Source organism: Engraulis encrasicolus, chromosome 2 (genome assembly GCF_034702125.1).
Source record: "Engraulis encrasicolus isolate BLACKSEA-1 chromosome 2, IST_EnEncr_1.0, whole genome shotgun sequence".
In the NCBI taxonomy this organism is placed as follows: Eukaryota; Metazoa; Chordata; class Actinopteri; order Clupeiformes; family Engraulidae; genus Engraulis; species Engraulis encrasicolus.
The window spans coordinates 36,126,017-36,146,016 of NC_085858.1; the positions used below are offsets into that span (position 1 = coordinate 36,126,017).

The 20,000-nt window shown below is 45.2% G+C and overlaps 1 protein-coding gene across 2 annotated transcripts in view; it reads left to right on the forward strand.

Moving 5' to 3' along the window:
- wnk4b (WNK lysine deficient protein kinase 4b) overlaps positions 1-20,000 on the forward strand; it is a 154,333-nt gene that overhangs the window by 115,584 nt on the left and 18,749 nt on the right. For both annotated transcript variants that reach the window (XM_063187698.1, XM_063187700.1), the window contains exons 7-14: positions 719-1,373; positions 4,213-4,403; positions 7,783-7,853; positions 9,073-9,208; positions 10,132-10,248; positions 14,673-14,843; positions 16,947-17,001; positions 17,217-17,351. In XM_063187698.1, coding sequence (XP_063043768.1) covers positions 719-1,373; positions 4,213-4,403; positions 7,783-7,853; positions 9,073-9,208; positions 10,132-10,248; positions 14,673-14,843; positions 16,947-17,001; positions 17,217-17,351 — 1,531 coding nt within the window. The remainder of the gene's footprint in view (positions 1-718; positions 1,374-4,212; positions 4,404-7,782; positions 7,854-9,072; positions 9,209-10,131; positions 10,249-14,672; positions 14,844-16,946; positions 17,002-17,216; positions 17,352-20,000) is intronic.

The following is a 20,000-nucleotide window of genomic DNA, read 5'->3' on the forward strand; positions in this document are numbered from 1 at the left end:
TCTCCCCCTCCACCTCTTACTTTATTTAGACCAGTGATTTTCAGCTTATGGGCCGGGGCCCACTGGTGGGCCCTGAAGGTATACCAAGTGGGCCTTGAAATAATATTCTAAACATTATAATCACATTTCGGTGTGTGTTGCTGCTGATTTGTGACATTGTCGAGTGGGCCCCAAGCTGGAAAAGGTTGGGAACCCCTGATTTAGACGTTATGTAGGACCACATCCCTCTGTCCTCTCGCAGGTGTCTTCAGTTTTGTGTGTGAGCCATGGTGTGTGAGTTGGTCAGGTTAGGGTTAGGGTTAGGGTTAGGAGTAGGTTTGGTGTGGGCACACGTTTGCAGTTTTCCTTGCTTTTTTCGCTGCTGTTGGCAAAAGTGAAGCTGTAGAAGTGTTTACTGGCAGGTTAATAGGAATGGTTTTGATCAGGGCACAGATTAGCATTTTCGGGGAAGGTGAAAATGCATTGCACCAACGTGCGGAATGCACTAGCGTAAAAATAACACACCTTTTCATGATGCCAGTCTGCCAAGCCGGATTACAAGTTGGTTGTCAAGGTGATCTGCTACCATGTGATCCCTCCTCACCTCATCCTCCCATCCCCCCTCCCCACCTTCTCTTCTCCCCCACTTATTTAACTCTTGCTGTACTCTCTCTCCCTGCCCCACTCACCTGATTAACCCTTTCCCCACATCTCTCTCTCTCCCTCCCTCCTCCTGCAGGTGGTCCTGGGCTTCGTGTGCGAGGCAGACTACAAGCTGGTTGCCAAGGCGATCCGCGACCGTGTGACGGCCATCAAGCGCCAACGCGAGAAGCAGCGTCGGCAGGCTGAGGAGGCGCAGAGGAGGCGGCAGGAGGGGGTCATCGAGGAGGAGCCAGAGCCACCGCCCGAAGACACCACGTCCACCGTCACCACGGTCACCACTACCACGGCAACCAGCGCTATGGGCACGGCGACTACCACACCCGCCGCACCTGCTGCTAATACTACCGCCCCCGCCCCGACACCTACTCCCACAGTCCCGGCAGCCCTCCCTGCCTCTCGCACCCCTCCATCCACCACCTCCTCCTCCTCCTCTTCATCCCTCCTGTCCTCCGACATCCCCTCGCTATCCCCCTCCACCACCATCACCTCCTCCATGACCTCCTCCATGGTGGCTCCCCAGGTGCCCCCTCCCACCCTGATGGTGTCGGGCCCCCAGCCCCAGTCCTCGACCACCCCCACCCCCAGTCAGAGCCAGACACCCACCCCCTCCACCGCCAGCTGTTCCATAGACTCGGGCATCCACGGCAGCTTCGCCACCGAGCCGGACGAGCAGGAACCGGAGCAGCCGGAGCAGTTTAGCATCCACCACGCTAGCTACTCCTCTGCGACATGTGAGTTATCGTACAAACACACACTTTAGCATCCACCACGCTAGCTGCTCCTCTACGACATGTGAATTAGTGTACAAACACTCACTTTAGCGTGCACCACGCTAGTTACTCCTTTGCGACATGTGAGTTATTGTACAAACACACACTCGATGAAGTCAATGGCGTGGTGGTGGCTCTAGAAACACCTCCGCCAAGACATTCATCCAACCAATCGACCTCGAAGACCTCAATTACCCTGCTTATGTCCCGTTTGCAGTTATCTCCCATGTGAGGAAATAGGGTATTTTTTAAGTATGACCATCTTTAAAGTTTAAAGGAGTCTAGTGACCAAGTTAGATACTTGGACATGCATAGAATCTTCGTTTGGAATGCTAAGGGTATGATTATTTAATTTGCAGTAGTTCATGTGCATTACTCCTACGTTATCCCTTAAATAACATCGCAGTCCAAATGAAATAGCTACAAGTAGCCACTCATCTGCGACATGTGACACATGTACGCACGCACACACACACACACGTGCACACACACGTTGCAGATTGTCATCTGTGTCATCTGCACAGCCACAGTGTGTGCTTTCCACCTGGCACATTGCCATCAGTATCCCCTCACTCACACACACACACACACACACACACACACACACACACACACACACACACACACACACACACACACACAAAAACACAAACTCACACACATACACACACACACACACACACACACACACACACACACATAAACATACACACACGCGTAATCAGACACACGTGCACACACACACGTGCACACACACTCACACACACACACACACACACACACACACACACACACACACACACACACACACACACACACACACACACACACACACACACACACACACACACACACACACACACACGTCCCACAACTAAATGCTCCTGTTAATGAAAGGCCTGTTTACGCTGGATATTGCTAATTAGGACTGCAATTATAACTCTGTACAACAACAACAGCATCTCTGCAGTAAACTGTGCGGTTTGAGATAAATAACTGCAGCCTGGGGAATAATAATGTGATTTGTGTTGTTTGTGGAAGCCTCATTAGCCACAGAGGACTGGAGGCACATAATGTGGTGTCATTTACTGTTGTACTGTGGGGGTAGTGTGTGGGGTGGGGGTGGTGTGTAGTGTCATTTACTCTGGTACTGTGGGGGTGGTGTGGAGTGGAGTGGGCAGTGGTGGGCAGTGGGGTGGGGTAGGGTGGAGGTGGGGTAGGGTGGAGGTGGGGTAGGGTGGTAGCCAGGGACGGGTAGAATGTGTGAGCTGGGACGGACAGTGTGTGCTCTGTGTATTTGCGTGTGTGTGTGTGTGTGTGTGTGCGTGCGTGCGTGCGTGCGAGAGAGAGAGAGACAGAGGGAGAGGGAGAGGGAGAGAGAGAGAGAGCAGCTGATAATGACTTTGAGACTGAGAGTGCAGAATAGTGGGTTGGCATGGAGTGGATTTGTTTGTGGCGGAGTGTGTGGAAAAGTATTGCTGGTGTCTAACCCTAGGCAAGGAGACATGCCACTGGGGTGAGGAAGCAGCCATGCTGACGGGTGTTTATGGTTGTGGCTGGGTAGCAGGATGGATGGATGGATGGACAGATGGATGGACGGATGACTGGAGGGTTGGATGATGGATTGATGGCTTCCTTGGTTGCGGTGGCTGGACCGCAGCCCAGAGTTGCTCAGTATGTACCCAAACAAGACTATGACGGGCAGGCAGGGAGACAGACAGGTCATCACAGAGGCAGAGACGCAGACATGGAAACGGGTATGGGAGGCAGGCACGCAAGCAGGTAGATAGACAGACAGGTGAAGTAGTCAGGCTGGCAGGTAGTTACTAGTTAGGTAATAAGGCAGGTGGGCAGACAGGCAGGTAGACAGACAGTCAGACAACAAGGCAAGCAGGTAGAGAGGGATTCATTCAGGCAGACATGTAGATTAGGGAGGCAGCCATTCAGACAGACAGGCAAGCAGGCAGGCAGGCAGACAGACAGTCTGGCAGGCAGACCGGCAGGGAGGCAGGCAGACATACAGATATACAGACAGGCAGGCAGACGGGCAGGCAGGCAGGCAGTTAGTCCGGCAGAGAGGCAGGCAGGCAGACAGGCAGGCAGGCAGGCAGACAGGCAGTTAGTTCAGCAGGCAGGCAGGCAGGCAGTTAGTCCGGCAGAGAGGCAGGCAGGCAGGCAGGCAGACAGGCAGTTAGTTCAGCAGGCAGGCAGGCAGGCAGTTAGTCCGGCAGGCAGAGAGGCAGGCAGGCAAGCAGACCGTGTGGAGAGTGCTGAGGTGTGGTGTTGGCCACTTGACTATAAACAGCTATTCATGCAGTGTGAGTGTGTGTTTGGGTTGCTTGTAATACTATATAAATACATAATGACATAATAATGATATGCTAGGGTCTGGATGGGTGGTGGAGGGACGATTAGCAGGAGGTCCTGTGAGGACACAGTCATGTTAGACTGTTATTAATGGCTAAAGGGGGAAGAGGGCACAGGCCCTACAGGGGGGGACAAAGGGGTCAGTTGTCCTGAGCCCAGGGGAAGAGAGAGCTCAGAATTGGGTCCCTATTTTATTGCAGAGACTTTTTCTACTTTTTCTATATTTCATTCTTCAGGTTTTGCTTTTGGGGAATTCATTTGAGCAAAACGTACCATTGCTTATGAGTCTTTGAATTCATGAATACATGAGAATAAATATATCTTGCATCTTGTATCTTGTATCCATTACATTGTATGTATTGAGCGATGGGGGCCTTTCAGATGACTTTGTCTATCACTAATCCCCCTCTCTGTCTGTGTGTTGCCATGACAGCGGACTGTGAGACGGATGGCTACCTTAGCTCGTCCGGTCTGCACGAGGGTTCCGAGGGTCCGCCGCCAGGACAGCCCACCTCCCTGACCTCCGTACCAGTTCCCACGGCAACCTCTCTGCAGAGGCCCCGCCCAGGAAGTCCGCACGGTGTGGCCGACGTCCCACCAGAGGCAGCCCTTCGCTTCCCCTCAGTGAGTAGACCTGACCGAAGAAGACTCTGAATAATGTCATTGTCAATGATTTAGTTCAGCTTTTTCAGAAAATGGTGAAAGGGATCCCTGCGATCCTAGTTGCATGAAAGGGTTAAATTAAACTTCGGCTTTTTTCGCACACCTCAGCTGGCAGGTGCGTCGGAGATGGCACCATGGGTCACTCAGCAATAGTTTAAAAAAACTCCTGCACACTGACCATTTCGCTGTTCTTTCTTTAATTAACAACGTTTCGGTACTAGACCTTCATCAGGCAATGATGAATGATGCCTGATGAAGGTCTAGTACCGAAACGTCGTTTATTAAAGATAGAACAGCGAAATGGTCAGTGTACGGGAGTTTTTTTAAACTATTGATGAAAGGGTTAAATAAAATCACTGGAAGTAGACCAAGGTAGGAAAAAGAAAAGGAAATACAAACCCTGCCACATTGTTGCCCCAGCCAATTTAACAAACCGCTTGACCCTCATTACCACACCACTTAAGGCTGGTCCATGGGCTAATTTGTGAATCTATGTGGAGAGCACATTCAGAAAGAAAAATGAAACGGGATTTTTACTCTGTCAATCCAGTTTTTCCACCACTGGAGCAGCCACCGCAGTATGCTCCTACCCTACTGTACTACAACAGAATGAGATTTTGAACAAGTCCCGCCCTTTTCAAATCCTGCGTTTTGACAACCGCATGCCAGTGCACTGAACTTTTTTGCCCAATATCAATTTGTTTTGTTTTTCTGGTGCAGTACAAATGATGTCATGTAGTCATAAAAATGCTTTGTTTTACCAGCGGAACAGAGCAGAGTGTACATACACCATTTAACAAGCAATTCAACACAATACAGACCTCACCCCACTGCCAACATAACTCTTTTGATGTATTAGATACCAGAGTATAAGCTTGGCTTTAGCTCAGGTCATCTACACTCACTCGTTTCTCACCGCTTCCTCTCAAGTCAAATATTCCGGCATGTTCCGGTCCTGTTTCCGCCGAAACACACCGTGCCAAACTTGTCAATCAAAGGCCGCTGGAGTGTGTCAAGAACAGCGAGGCGGCTTTGGCTGGTCAGGCAGCTATGCTTCAGTCTAGCCTTTACTAAACTAATCCTTGTTGGCTTCCTCTGCAGAGGACCTGTGCCTTCAGCCATTTTAGAACATTCATACAACTATTTTCTTTCTGCTCCCCTGGCAACCAGAACATTCAGCTGTCAACCACACGTCCTATAGCAGAGAGACTGGATAATGCTCCTAGAATCTCTGCCTATAATTTCTAACTGTGTGCCAGTCATACTTACAGTAAGAACTATGAAACCAGAGTAAAGCCTTTTTGATGTTAAATTTTGCTGACAGACAGACAGGCGGATCTGTGAGGCCTCTCTGTGTTGCTGAGGTGCCGCGGTCCACATAACAGGGATTAGCTCATTAGCTAGCTAGCTAGTGTGTTTAGGCAACACAACGGTAGGTGTCAGGAGCGATGGTTCTTGGCCAGCTGCAGTGTCAGACCAAATCCAATTCAACTGCTGCTAAATCAAATGACACGCCTGCACGCGTGCACACACACACACACACACACACACACACACACACACACACACACACACACACACACACACACACACACACACACACACACACACACACACACACACACACACACACACACACACACACACACACACACACACACACACACACACACACACACACACACACACACAGCAAGACACAGTCCTTCTGTTCCTATTTACCCAATCTGTCTAGGCGACAGGCAAAACAGTGTGTCTGATCACTCCTTCAGCGTCTGTCTGGGCCTTGCCAGGGTTGCTTGCCTGTGTCTCGCTCCTGTTTCATGTGAGCTGACGGCTGCCTTCTCAGTGCACAATACCTAGTGCTTACTGCTTAGACGCCCTGGCAGCCGACTTAAGTGTTAGCACATTTTCTATTAGAGCCCAGGGATTTGTCATCATATTTTCCAGCAGGTTTTTAAATGTTTTTTTTCCCCCTTCATACCCATTACAATGTGCTTTGGCAGACTGGAAGGCAGGCAGACTGGCACACACACAGGCAGTGGGGCTTGTGGTTTTTGCCTTTCAATATCCTCCTCTGTTCTATGAACGTGTGAACCACACACTGTACACACCGTGTATTGTTAACTGGGAGTTCTATAGAGCCTACTCCAACTGGAGACATACCCAGGAGTATTATCCTCCTCCTCCTCCTCCTCCTCCTCCAACTCCTCCTCTTCCTCCCACTCTTCCTTCTTTCTCCCCATCCTCATTCTTTGCCTCCTGTTCCTGCTTTTGGTCCTGTTCATCTTCCTCCTCCTCCTCCTCCTCCTCATCGTCCTTCTCATCTTCCTCCTCCTTCTCTTCCACTTCCCCTGCTTCCTCTTCTTCCTCATTTGTATGACAATAAACACTTATTGATGAAGTGTGCAGGAGTGGGATGATGTCATTCTTGGTTTTGTGATATGTGGCCAGACTGGGCCGTGTAGTAGGGTGTTTGGGATACACGTCTGTGGAACATAACTGAGTGAAGAGACTGGGCTGTCGGGGTTTTAAATGAGTAAATCAAACTAATTAGTTGAAGTGTTGGGCATCTGTTTCGAATGTTTGTTTTTTTGTTCAGTCAGTGCCAGCTGCTATGTAAACACTATTAATACTGTGTTATATTGACTTTGCACCTCATCTCACGGGTGAGAAACATAAATAATATTGTGTAATGTTGACTTAACACTCAACTACATCAACAGTGTTCCCGCTGCAGGATCCGAGCTGGGCAGTATTTCAGATACATGCATTTATAATACGTATTTAAAATGCTTTTTTTTTAAATACGCAAAATAATTTTAAATACGTATTTTAAATGCATGTATTTGAAATACTGCCCAGGTCTGTGCTTCAGCAATATATTTACATACATGATAAGTAACAACTGATAAATAAGTTAAAAAGGAATGCATGTAACTTATGTATGTACTATAAATATATTATATTCCCCCTGTCTTCCTTCTATTTCTCACTGAGCATGATTTATAAGAATAATAAGTGAAGTAATAGGTACATGTTAATGATGATGTGATACTGACGCTCTGCCCCCCTCGTATACCACAGAGAGTAATTGATAAATGTACATGTAAATAATAATAACGTGATAATGACTGCCTCCTGCCTCCTCCTGTTTCTCACAGAACATACGGTAATTAATGAGTAAATACCCATGGAATCCTTGGAAGAAGAGGTTTTATACCTTAACGGGACCTTCCTGTTTAAATACCGGTCAAATGAAATAAATAAGCTAAACACATGTAGTAATAATAATGATGTGATATTGCCTCCCTGCCTCCTCCCCTCCTGTATCCCACAGAGCATTGCGGTGCATCATGCGGAGAGGCCTCAGTCAGGCTTCGGGAGCGGCTTCAACTCACCTGTGGAAAGGTAGGCAAGTTAAACCTCTTCATCTGGCTCCAGTCATGTGTGGGCATCTCTTGAAGCCTTTCCTGGCCTTTGCTTTTCCCGAAAACACGCACACACACACACACACACACACACACACACACACACACACACACACACACACACACACACACACACACACACTGAGAAAGAGAGAGAGAGAGAGAAAGATTGATAACAGAGTCAGATGTAAACAGAAGAAGTGGCCCATAATGTCCTGTGTGCCTCCTAGTCCTCACAGGCGACACAGACGCGTCTCTGACACTAATGGAGCAGGAAATCTCCATCATGCTGTCTCTAATGGACCCTGATGGACTCATGCAGCCACTTACTGGCCTATCACAACCAGGCAAATAAACAAGGCAATTGCCGAGGGCCCCCAACTGAAAGGAGGCCCCTGGTATTGGCTGCTTATATACTGTATATTTGTAGTCAAATGACAGTAATGAGAACTTTGTGAGTGAGGCCAGTCCTCCCTGAATTCAATAAACAGCAAGTACAATGATACTGCTATCAAAAATCGTTTTTTAGGGGCCCCTCCTCAATACTTTGTAGAGAAAAAAGGGTCCCCAAGTTGGCCTACCTCTTTGCCCAGGGCCCCTCAAATACCTTGAAACGGCCCTGATGATTTATTAAAGGATGTTGCTCACATGGTGACTGAAGACAAACACTGGTACACAGTGTTAATTCAACACTAAGGGAACATCTTCTAGAGTGTATGTTGTCTCAGAGTACTCTCTGAAGGTTGAATTAACACTTAGTTTTTTTACTGTGTACTTACTGTACATGTTATTAGCAGTGTGCTGAACACCCTGTTGGTGTCATACAGGCCTCTGACAGCGGAGACGGAGATTCATTGTTCCGTTCTGGCAGAGAGAGCACTGTTGACAGTTGGATGATAACATTTTGCCACGTTGCGCGGCCAAACAATGCGTTCAAGCAAGAAACCGTGGCTCAGTGAGTTAAGAGGCCATACCATTACGCCGGTGACCCGGGTTCGATTCCGGTCAGAGGTCCTTGGTCAATCCTTCCCCCTTCTCTCCCCACTCGTTTCAGACGTCACACTCTCACACTGTCTTAACCTAAATAAATGGATAAAAGCCCAAGAATATGTTTTAGAAAAAGAAAGAAACGGTAGCACAACGTAGAAAAAAAATGTTTCAGCTGTTGAACATTCCCCTTGTCTCTCATCTCTCGATAGCTATGCCTCTGATGTGACCTCGGGTCTGAGTGACGGCTACGAGGGCCTATCAGAGAAGAGCGCAGACGGGGCCCAGAAACGAACAGGTGGCAAGCTGCTCAGGAGGCGGACCCGCTCTCGTCTACGCATCACCGGGGTAACCAAGCTAATCAGTCTCATTACTCATCATTGTTATCAGACTCATTAATCATTTACAATGATCATCTAGGAACGGAAAACTTTTGATGAATATTAAGTTGAAATGAAATATTGATTAATATTTAGTTGCAGTTTATTGCTTTTCTAAACAAGCATTTCTATTATAAGTATGTTGTGTTATTAAGAATATTACGCTACAATAATGATTAAAGAGTCAAAACATGCCAAATCTCTTGTTTAGTAGTAGAGTTCAGAGATACTTAATTGATCCTCCTGGAAATTAATGGACTTCTAGGTAAATCTTTGAGTAAGTCCATGGTGAAAATGTTAAAAGTTCAGAGCAAGTTTATCTTTACTTGGTCACACACAAGTGATCATTTTTTCCCTTCAGTATCTACAGTAGTGTTTGGTATTTGTCACAAAAGCGCTACATGGGTTGGTTTAGCTGCCTCATGAAGACATCGCAAACATATGACGTCTGAAATCATGTTTATAAACAGTATATATTTCATGAGAGCCGTGTGTGTGTGTGTGTGTGTGTGTGTGTGTGTGAGTGTGGGGGAGGTGATCTGCTGACACTGATAAAAAGCTTTTTGAGTTTCCTCGGCGGTTGTTTCAGGAATTAGCTATTTGTGTTCTCTTTGGGTGTGATTGTAGTTGATGAGCGAGTGGTGTGTTAGTATTAGTGTTAGTATTAGTATTAGGGTGATGATATGTTGCTATTTCTGGATGTCTGTGTTTCTTGTGAGTTAAATTTATCGTGAGTGTACAACATCATGTGTCCATAAGACATGTTTATAATGTCTTTGGTGCGTGTGTGTGTGTGTCTGTGTGTGTGCGTGTGCGTGTGCGTGTGTGTGCATGTTTCTGTGTGTGTGTGTGTGTGTGTGTGTGTGTGTGTGTGTGTGTGTGTGTGTGTAGCTTTCTGATAAAGTGGACCGTGTGGTGGAGTGCCAACTGCAAACCCACAACAGCAAGATGGTGACCTTCAAGTTCGACCTTGATGGAGATAACCCCGAGGACATTGCCGCTGTGATGGTGAGACGGGTGTCTCTGTGTGTGTGTGTGTGTGTGTGTGTGTGTGTGTGTGTGTGTGTGTGTGTGTGTGTGTGTGTGTGTGTGTGTGTGTGTGTGTGTGTGTGTGTGTGTGTGTGTGTGTTAGCGTGTGTGTGTGTGAGTGCACAGCGTGTGTGTGTGTCGTGTTTGTGAGTGTGTGTGTGAGCGTGCGTGCGTGCGTGCCTGCGTGTGTGTGTGTGTGTGTGTGTGTGTGTGTGTGCGTATGTGTGTGTGTGTGTTTTTTTGTGTGTGTGTGTGGTCTTCCAATGTGACCTCACTTTCTTGGCTGTGAACTGTGCACAATGACCTATAACAGTGGAAGATGTGAACAGGTTCAAACGTGCCAAAGTTTCCCTCTTTCATAAGAACTAAAATGGGTTAACCTCTATCACGTTTCAGACGCACGCTCAAAGTCACTTAGTACACGTTGTTTAGGTTCGAGATAATGTGTTCTGGGTGAGATGCTGTAAAATGTGAGATATAGGCCAGGTTTAAGTGTCCCAAGATGACGTGTACTGACTGTACACACACACACACACACACACACACACACACACACACACACACACACACACACACACACACACACACACACACACTTGACTTGCACACCGGGGTCGGAGGTGTTCCACAGTGTCTTGAAAATAGAACTAGTCATAGTTGTGAACATCTGCTGTTGATTGGCCTGTCAGTAACCGAAGACATTGGATCAGATCCAAAATCCAGTCCTTTCTGCAGTCTTGATACACACACACACACACACACTTGCGCGCGTGCACACACACACACACACACACACACACACACACACACACACACACACACACACACACACACACACATTCACACAGACGAACACACACACACACACACACACACACACACACACACACACACACACACACACACACACACACACACACACACAGATATACACATGTGCACGCACACATAAACACACGCACACCCACACCCACACAGACACACACACACACACACACACACACACACACACACACACACACACACACACACACACACACACACACACACACACACACACACACACACACTCACACACACACACACACATACACATACACACATACGACAACAGCTCCCGTCTCCTTTCTGGAGCCTCTGACCTTGTATGTGGGACAGCTCCAGTGTGCCAGTCACTCTCCCAAAACAGTCCAGAGCTCTGTCTGTGTGAAAACACACTCATCTCTCACAGACACTCATTTATCTCGATTATGACGGGTGACCTTGAAAACAAGCCCCTCACCCCTCACCAGTCATCTGCCACTTCTGGGGGATGTTTTTATTTAGTTTTTTTTTTTTTTAAGGTTCTCACACCCTTTTGTATTTTTTCTTCTTTCAGTTCTTTTTCTCATTTTATTCAATGACATGATGATATTTAGACCCTGCAGTCTTCCTGAATGAATACAAAAAAAGAACAAGTAAAAAGAAAAGAAGGAAAAAATCCATAGGAGTGTGCCTTGGAACCTTTCGTTTTTTGTTCAGCACCAGGTATTGCGCCCAAGCTAAGCCACAAGGGAGCCCTCTGGGGTGGAGGAGACACACTCACAATAAAGAAAGAAAACTCTGAGGAGTGCTGTCCTTCGCTCCATCCACTCACCTTTGTTTTATGTGAATAAATGAAGAATGAAGAAAATAAAGCGAATATGGTGAATAAAGAAAGACAAATCTGAAGAGTGCTGTCCTCCGCTTCATTCGCCTTCTGGGGTTTGACCTTTAACACACAGCTGTCCCTCAACAGCACCCCAAATGACCTTGAGGCTACCTTTCGCTCACAGGGGCTTGGAGAGTCATAATATAGATAGTCCACATATTTCCCCAGATTTCTCCTACAATCTGCAAAAAAAAAAATCCTTTTTAAAAGAATTTTTTTTGGGCTGTTTGCCTTCATTCTGTGATATGACAGTGAAGATATTGACAGGAAGCAAGTGGAGAGAGAGAGACGGGGAAGTGTCGGCAAATGAGCTCGGACCGGAATCGAACGGTCGCCGGTCTAGCAGTCGAGTGGCCAGCAAAGTGTCCAACCACGGCTGGGCCAAAATCTACAGGATTTTGATGTGGAGCTGAAAACAATACAAGAGGGCACAAGTACCTGTAACAGTGGAATTTGGTTAAATCCAAAGAAAAAAACTGTCACTCAGTTGGGAAATGTGCGATGGTGAAATGAGAGATGACATAATACTAAAATGAGTAATATCTTTCTGAGTCATGCTGGAGCGATTGGGCTACATTTATCAGGACGCCATCATGTGAGATGTATCATGTTTAGTTTGACCTCTGCAACACTCACATGTGATCAGTTGTCTTCATGCAAACACACACACGCACGCACACACACACACACACACACACACACACACACACACACACACACACACACACACACACACACACACACACACACACACACACACACACACACACACACACACACACACACACACACACACACACACACACACACACACACACACACACACACACACACACACACACAATCACATGTACCATGAGCTAACTCCTCTGGCCCATGTCATGACCCATATATTCCCTACTACTAACTAGGGCTTTGACTTGTTCCCCAAAATCATAGTCGAAGTTCGTTTCTAAATTAAAAACGATATTCGAATATATTCAAATATTTATCCATATTTTTTACCATTAAAATTGCCCCAGTTAGACCTGATGTCAAGCTGAAGTTGTTCTTTCCCCCAGTCAGTGACTAGTAAAAGGCTATTCCAACCAGAGATGTAGCCTAATGGCCCATTAACAACATGCATTCAACCAGCCATTATTGTTTAGCAATCGTTCAGCACTTATAAGAAGACGGTACTTAGAGGTGTGAATGCAGATTAAAACATGGCAAAGCTAGCAGCCATGTCAAACTTGTAGCCCAAGTTAAAATTTGAATTGGATCATATGGGAATCATGAGAATTGAGCACACAGCACCAATATCAACAAATATGTATTTATTTTCTATCACTAATGACGGACATTTAGGTAGTGTGCTTGTAGGTCCAGGTAAGATGACTGCCTCGTCTAAAAACGAACATTACACAAACTAGCAGTGCGCTAAAAACATGCTAAAAGCATGCTAACAAAATCATCACCTGGAGTCTGCCTGATCTGACACCCAGACCAACGAAGCTAATTTGGTCAAAATCCAAAAAACAAGAAGTTATTATATTACTCTTGGCGTAATCACAGGTACTTGTGGGTTGAATCACATAATTCCAGAAACTCGTCAACAACTCCAGAAAGTAATGTGATGATGCTTTGTTTATTAACTGTAGCCATTCACTTGAATGGAACTCTGCAGCACTCATCTGCTTGTTAATGCGGACTCTGGGGGAGACTGCCTGCCGCAAGTGTCCTGCTACGGAACACAGAGAGATGAGCCACGCACGCGACTCTCCTCAACACAGCTGTAGTGATTAACCAGCCATGGAAAAAAATAAATTGAGACTGTGAATTGCGATGTTTACAAGGAAATAATTTTAATCAATAACAATGAAATACCCAAAAAAAGCAATACCCGTGTCAGATTCGAATATTAATGGACAATTAATATTCGTTCGAATGTCTCGAATTTTCTTAACATTCGACTTATATTCGAATATCGAATATCGAAGTCAAAGGCTTACTACTAACCACTGGTTTATCAGGGACTGTAGTGTAAGAGAGTTGTACTCCTGTGTGTGTTCTAGTTCAGTGTTTCCCAACTTTTTTTATCCTGCGTGACTGCGTACCCCCTAAGCAATTTTGTCATATGATGAGTACCCCTTTCACTCATGCTCTATATCTGTTCCTCTATCCCCATGTGACCATACTCCATATATTTGTTATTATTACATTTTTCCAAGTACCCCCTGAGGTGTGCTCGCGTACCCCTGGTTGGGAAACTGTTCTAGATGTACAAGAAGCCCTTAGCTCAGTGACAGCAGACACTTAGAGAGGAGAGGCAACACGAGCCAATGGTCCATTTGTTATTTCATGAGTCATGCTCTGTTTACAACCTCTTCCTTTTTCCATTCCATTCAACATCAGGTGTGTGTGTGTGTGTGTGCGTGTGCGTGTGCGTGTGTGTGTGCGTGTGCGCATGCGCGTGTGTGTCTGTGTATGCTATTTGCCTGTGTGTGTGTACTGTGCGTACTATTTACCTGTGTGCGTGTGCGTGCGTTTGTGTGTGTGTGTGTGTGTGTGTGTATGTGTGTGTGTGTGTATGAGTGTGTGTGTGAGTGCAAGTGCGTGTGTGCGTGCGTGCGTGCGTGCGTGTGTGTGCGTGCGTGTGTGCGTGCGTGTGTGTGTGCGTGTGTGTGTGTGTGTGTGTGTGCGTGCGTGCGTGCGTGTGTGTGTTTTGCTACAGGTCCACAGAGAGTTCATCCTGCCCGTGGAGCGGGAGGGCTTCATCCACCGTATGCGTGACATCATCAAGAGGGCGGAGGCTCTGATGAGGAGAGAGCCAATCGGCTTCCTGCAGGGGGAGGGCTCTCGGCTGCCTTACCTTAGCGGCGCTGGCACTCTGTCTGGATCTCAGGTGAGTGGCAGGAGGTTCAGCCTATAAGTGAGAAGATTGGTTACCATTCAAAATGGCCAACTACTGACCTACTGAAACACACCCATGCATGTGTGCGCGCACACACACACACACACACACACACACACACACACACACACACACACACACACACACACACACACAAATGCCAGTGTTTACCCACTGGCAAAATCACAGACATGCAGATACACTATAGACACATAACAGTTTGCATGACGGACATCCCTAGAATGATTGCAAACACACACACACATACATACACACACACACACACACACACACACACACACACACACACACACGCACGCACACACACACAAAGAGAGAGAGAGAGACACACACACACACACACACACACACACACACACACACACACACACACACACACACACACACACACACACACACACACACACACACACACACACACACACACACACACACACACACACACACACACATACAACTCAGCCAATATGTAGCTAGGACAGACAAGCCACCAGTCTTATAAGTGTAATAAGTGCAACATATCCAATCCCGCAGCTCTCTCCACGATCACATCCGTGTACATGAGTGCATGGTTGCCCTCTGGCCCCTTCCTCTAAAGATAGCCATATATATCCCTCCCTGGCGGGGCGTCTCTTCCCCCTCTTGCTAATGACTTCACTCGAGCTACTTAATCCCACAGCCTCATGACTCCCTCTCTCCCTCCCCACGCTGTAATGTATATCAGTGCAGCTCATGTAATTACAAGCGCTAGTACATCTACAGTACTGATATTGAATGCAGAGAAGCAAGCAGACAGAGGGGGACAAAAGGGTCAGTTGTCCCGGGCCCAGGGAGAGGAGGGGCCCACAACTGGGGTCCTCATTACATTGTATGTTTATGAGAATAGAGAGAAGAGTAGAGTCATTTGTATAAATCCAGAAGGAAATGTGTCTAGTAGCACACAAACAAACAGATCATTTCACATATTAAACATTCACATTAAAAGTCTCTCCGTGCAGTAGTTGTGTTGAGCAGAAAAGCTGTTCCTGATTGTTGGGGGCGTAGCAGGCGTAGGAAAGTCCAGATAAAAGTACATGAGGAGGAGGGGGCCCTTTCAGATTACTTTATCCCAGGCCCGGCCAAAGCTGTCAGCGGCCCTGATTGGTAGGGATACTGAGGTAGCATCAATCCGTATGGATCGCTCACTCAACAGACGTGCCTGCTTTGCTCGCAGTCCATAAACGCCACCACACAATTTTGTTGCCAATAAATTGTGAAAATATAAATGTCTTGAATCTTGAATCTAGTGGTATAAATAAACCTACTGTATATTCCACGTGGGTGTTGAGCATTTAAGTTTGTGGCTGGGAGGGAGGGTGCGTTAAGTTCCACAAAGTAATCCAATTGGCCAGCAAGAAGGAACTTGCACACCATTGATGCCGATGCAAAATGATTGAATAAATCATTTTAATGCATGAGGAAAATAAAGAAAGTGCAAAACGTTTTGGGTTCCTTCAGACTATCATCAGTGCCGACACTGTTTGGACTTTCTTTATTTTCCTCATGCATTGAAATTCTATCACTTTGCATCGACACCGACACACACACACACACACACACACACACTCGTGAGTCAGCAGTGACTGTTGCCAATATGGCCGACCGACAGCCTCAGAGGAGTCATACACACGCACGCGCGCGCGTGCACACACACACACACACACACACACACACACACACACACACACACACACACACACACACACACACACACACACACACACACACACACACAGTTTTGGGGTAATTTCTCCTCCATTTGTCATTTGAGCTTGTATGAAATGATATTGATTCTCTGCCTCTGTCTTGTGTTTGTCCCAATTTCCACCCTCTCACTTATTTTCCATCTTCTCATTTTCTCTCCCCCCCCCCCTTCTCTCATTTTCTCTCTCCCCCCTTTCTCTCTCCCCATCTCTTTCCTTCTCTCCTTCCTCCCTCCCCATTTCTCTCTCTCTCTCTCTCTCTCTCTCTCTCTCTCTCTCTCTCTCTCTCTCTCTCTCTCTCTCTCTCTCTCTCTCTCTCTTTGTGCTACAGCCAAACCTGCACACACACAGCCTGGGACGGACACACTCGTCCTCCTCTCTGCCAGGTAAACGCACACACACGCAAGCACGTACAGTACGCACACATGCTGTGTGAAAGCAGCACTAAATGCCAGTGGCAGCAGACAGCCAGTGTAATATATACATTGTAAAGGTGTGTAAAGAAGCAGGTGAATTAAACAGATAAGTGAAGGGGATGAATAAAAAAACAAAAATAAAGTCCAAGAAGTCCATGTTTATGTGTTGTATTGTGCGGTTCTAGACTATGCCAATGCCAGTGTTGCCCAGCGTCTGCCAGGCTCCTCCTCCTCCAGTCTGGCAGGAGAGTTCTTCCTGGACGCCGATGGAGCACCAATCACACGGCCCCTACGCTCACAGTCCTTCCACACCACCTCAGGTAACCATGGCAACACACACCACACCCACTACACTCAGGTAACTATAGCAACACACACCATGCACCCACTACATTCGGGTAACTATAGCAACACACACCATGCACCCTATGTTCAGGTAACCATGACAGCACAGGCCACACCCACTAGACTCAGGTAACTATAGCAACTAACACTATGCCCCCTCATAAATGTCCAGTTTATAAGCACCACCTCAGGTAACCTGATTTCCATTAAGAGTTGGGGTATGGAGGGGGGCGGTGTATATATAGATTAGATTAGATTAGATTAGATTAAACTTTATTTATCCCCAAGGGGAAATTCTTTTTCCAGTTTGCTCTGTAGATTAAAAAGAGAAGTAAAAATAAAAAAAATAAAAAAAATAAAAAAATAAAAAATAATATAAAAATAAAAAAGTAAAAAAAGTAGATACAAATAATTAAGGTGGTCATGCAGAAAATTCCAGGAGTTTCTCTTTGTCCTTAATGGACAAATTATCACTGATTCTTGAAAGTTTGGCAAAAACATGTCCCTGCAGTAAAATATTAATTCTGTTGAAAATCAACTAAATTTTCACAAACAAAATGAACCCAGGTAATGGCCAAGGGGTCTGTCACACGAATACATTTTTGTTTGAAATATTTAAGTGTAATTTTATTACTTTTTCATGGCTATAAAACCTGTCCACACCCTGTAAAAAACGCCTGTCCCAAGGACTGGCATCATCATTTCAATTGACTTAAAATACAAAAATCACTAACAGAATTGAACAATATCACCATGATGTGGAAGACCATATTAAAGTGGTTCTACAGATGTGCACATAGTGGATGTAAAACAATATTTACTATTATTTACTGATTGCTCAAAATGTGTCCAGCATATTGGTCACCACCGTCAGATTTTTTCTAAAAGACAATAAAATCAGGTATGCACAAGGTAATTTTCATTACTGAGGACCCCTTTTCAAACCTTTAGCTCTACTGCCTACTTCACCATCACTGAAGCTCCTGTAAGTTTATTATTTTGTCCTCAATTTGTTAATTTGTTTGGACACTGGTACTGTCCCAACCATGAACTGTCAACACCGTCGGGGGTTTTAATAGTATTGTATTACATTAATGTTAATAAATATAATTTTTTTCAGAAAAGGTATGAAGCACCCAAGAAACAGAGCGAAAATGAAATGGCTAATGTGAACAAACAATGCATAATATTTAAAAGAGTGCTTTTTTGTCTCACACCGTCAGATTTTGTTCTGCTCATCATGTTGTTCCATATTATACTAAATTGTGCTGGTTAATGAAACATTACTAGGCATGTTAGTAATAATTGTGATCCAAAATGATACTCTAGCCACCACTGAGGTGCATTTGGAGGTTTTTTTGTCAGAAAACCTGACGGTGGTGACATCTGATGGAGTTCACCAAAAAACACATGTTTTACGTGTTTTTGACATGTTTTAAGAATATGCATACAATAAGTATCTACAGTTATGTTGAATTGTTAAAGTAATTCACTTTAATACAGTAAACATGTGTTTTTACTTCTAATTCTGTCTGCCGCTGTTGACAAAACAAGAAAGAGCCCATTTTATGAAAAATGTTAAACATGGGGAGCTTGGTCAATGCATTTACTGCACAGCCAAGACCTACATCTATGATAATACACCTCTATATTTTGGATTTGAACAACTTAAAAGCTGTTTTTACCACATTTTCAACAACCAGTGACTTACTTCCTAGGTAATCTAACTAATGAAGTAAAAACACATGCTCATACTGTGCACACACAAAAATAAAGTGTTTATGCAAGATGCCATTGACTTGAGAGGGCTATTTATTTTGCTAAATGCAGGTACTAATTCGGCCACTTTCACCACTCTCAGATTACTGTCACCACTGTCAGTTCTTAAGTCACCACCGTAAGAAGGAGTTTTGGACATTTTAAAGGAATGTGCTTACAACATTTTCCTTAGGAGTTGTTGAAATATCAAAGTAATAGCCAATTTAAGCCTACACGAATATTTGTGAAATTACAAAAAAATGTTTGTTGTATTTAGACGTTAAGTAAGCATCGTATGACGGTACATATTTTAAAATTAGAACACATGAAACAGTATTAAAATAGAACAAAAGTGAATTTTCAACATTTAAAGGCATATGTGTGAACCAAAAAATACACATAATCACTTGAAAACTCCAGATACATATGCAACCAAATCAATACAATTTTAATAACTTTTAATTGTGTCTGACGGTGTTGACAAAAAAACAAGGTATGATCGGAGAAAAGCCTGATTTCTGAAAAAAATACATAATGGGGAGATTGGCCTTGTGCATTTCTGAAAAGCCAAGACCTTAGTCTACGAGGATATACCATATAATTTTATAATTCACTTTGTTTTTTTCTGTCAACATTACAACCTGTTTTAGCCACTTTCTCAAGAATCAGTGTTATAGAGTTGCATGGCTCTAGGGACAAATGATTTCCCCAGTCTGTCAGTCCTGAATTTCAGTGCCCTCAGCCTCCAGCTGAACACACTCTTTTGTTTGGATGATTGTGTTGTAGAGTGGGTGCGCCTTATTGTCCAAGATGGTGAGCAGTTTGCTCAAAGATCTTCTATCTGACAATGAAGTGAAGTTCTCCAG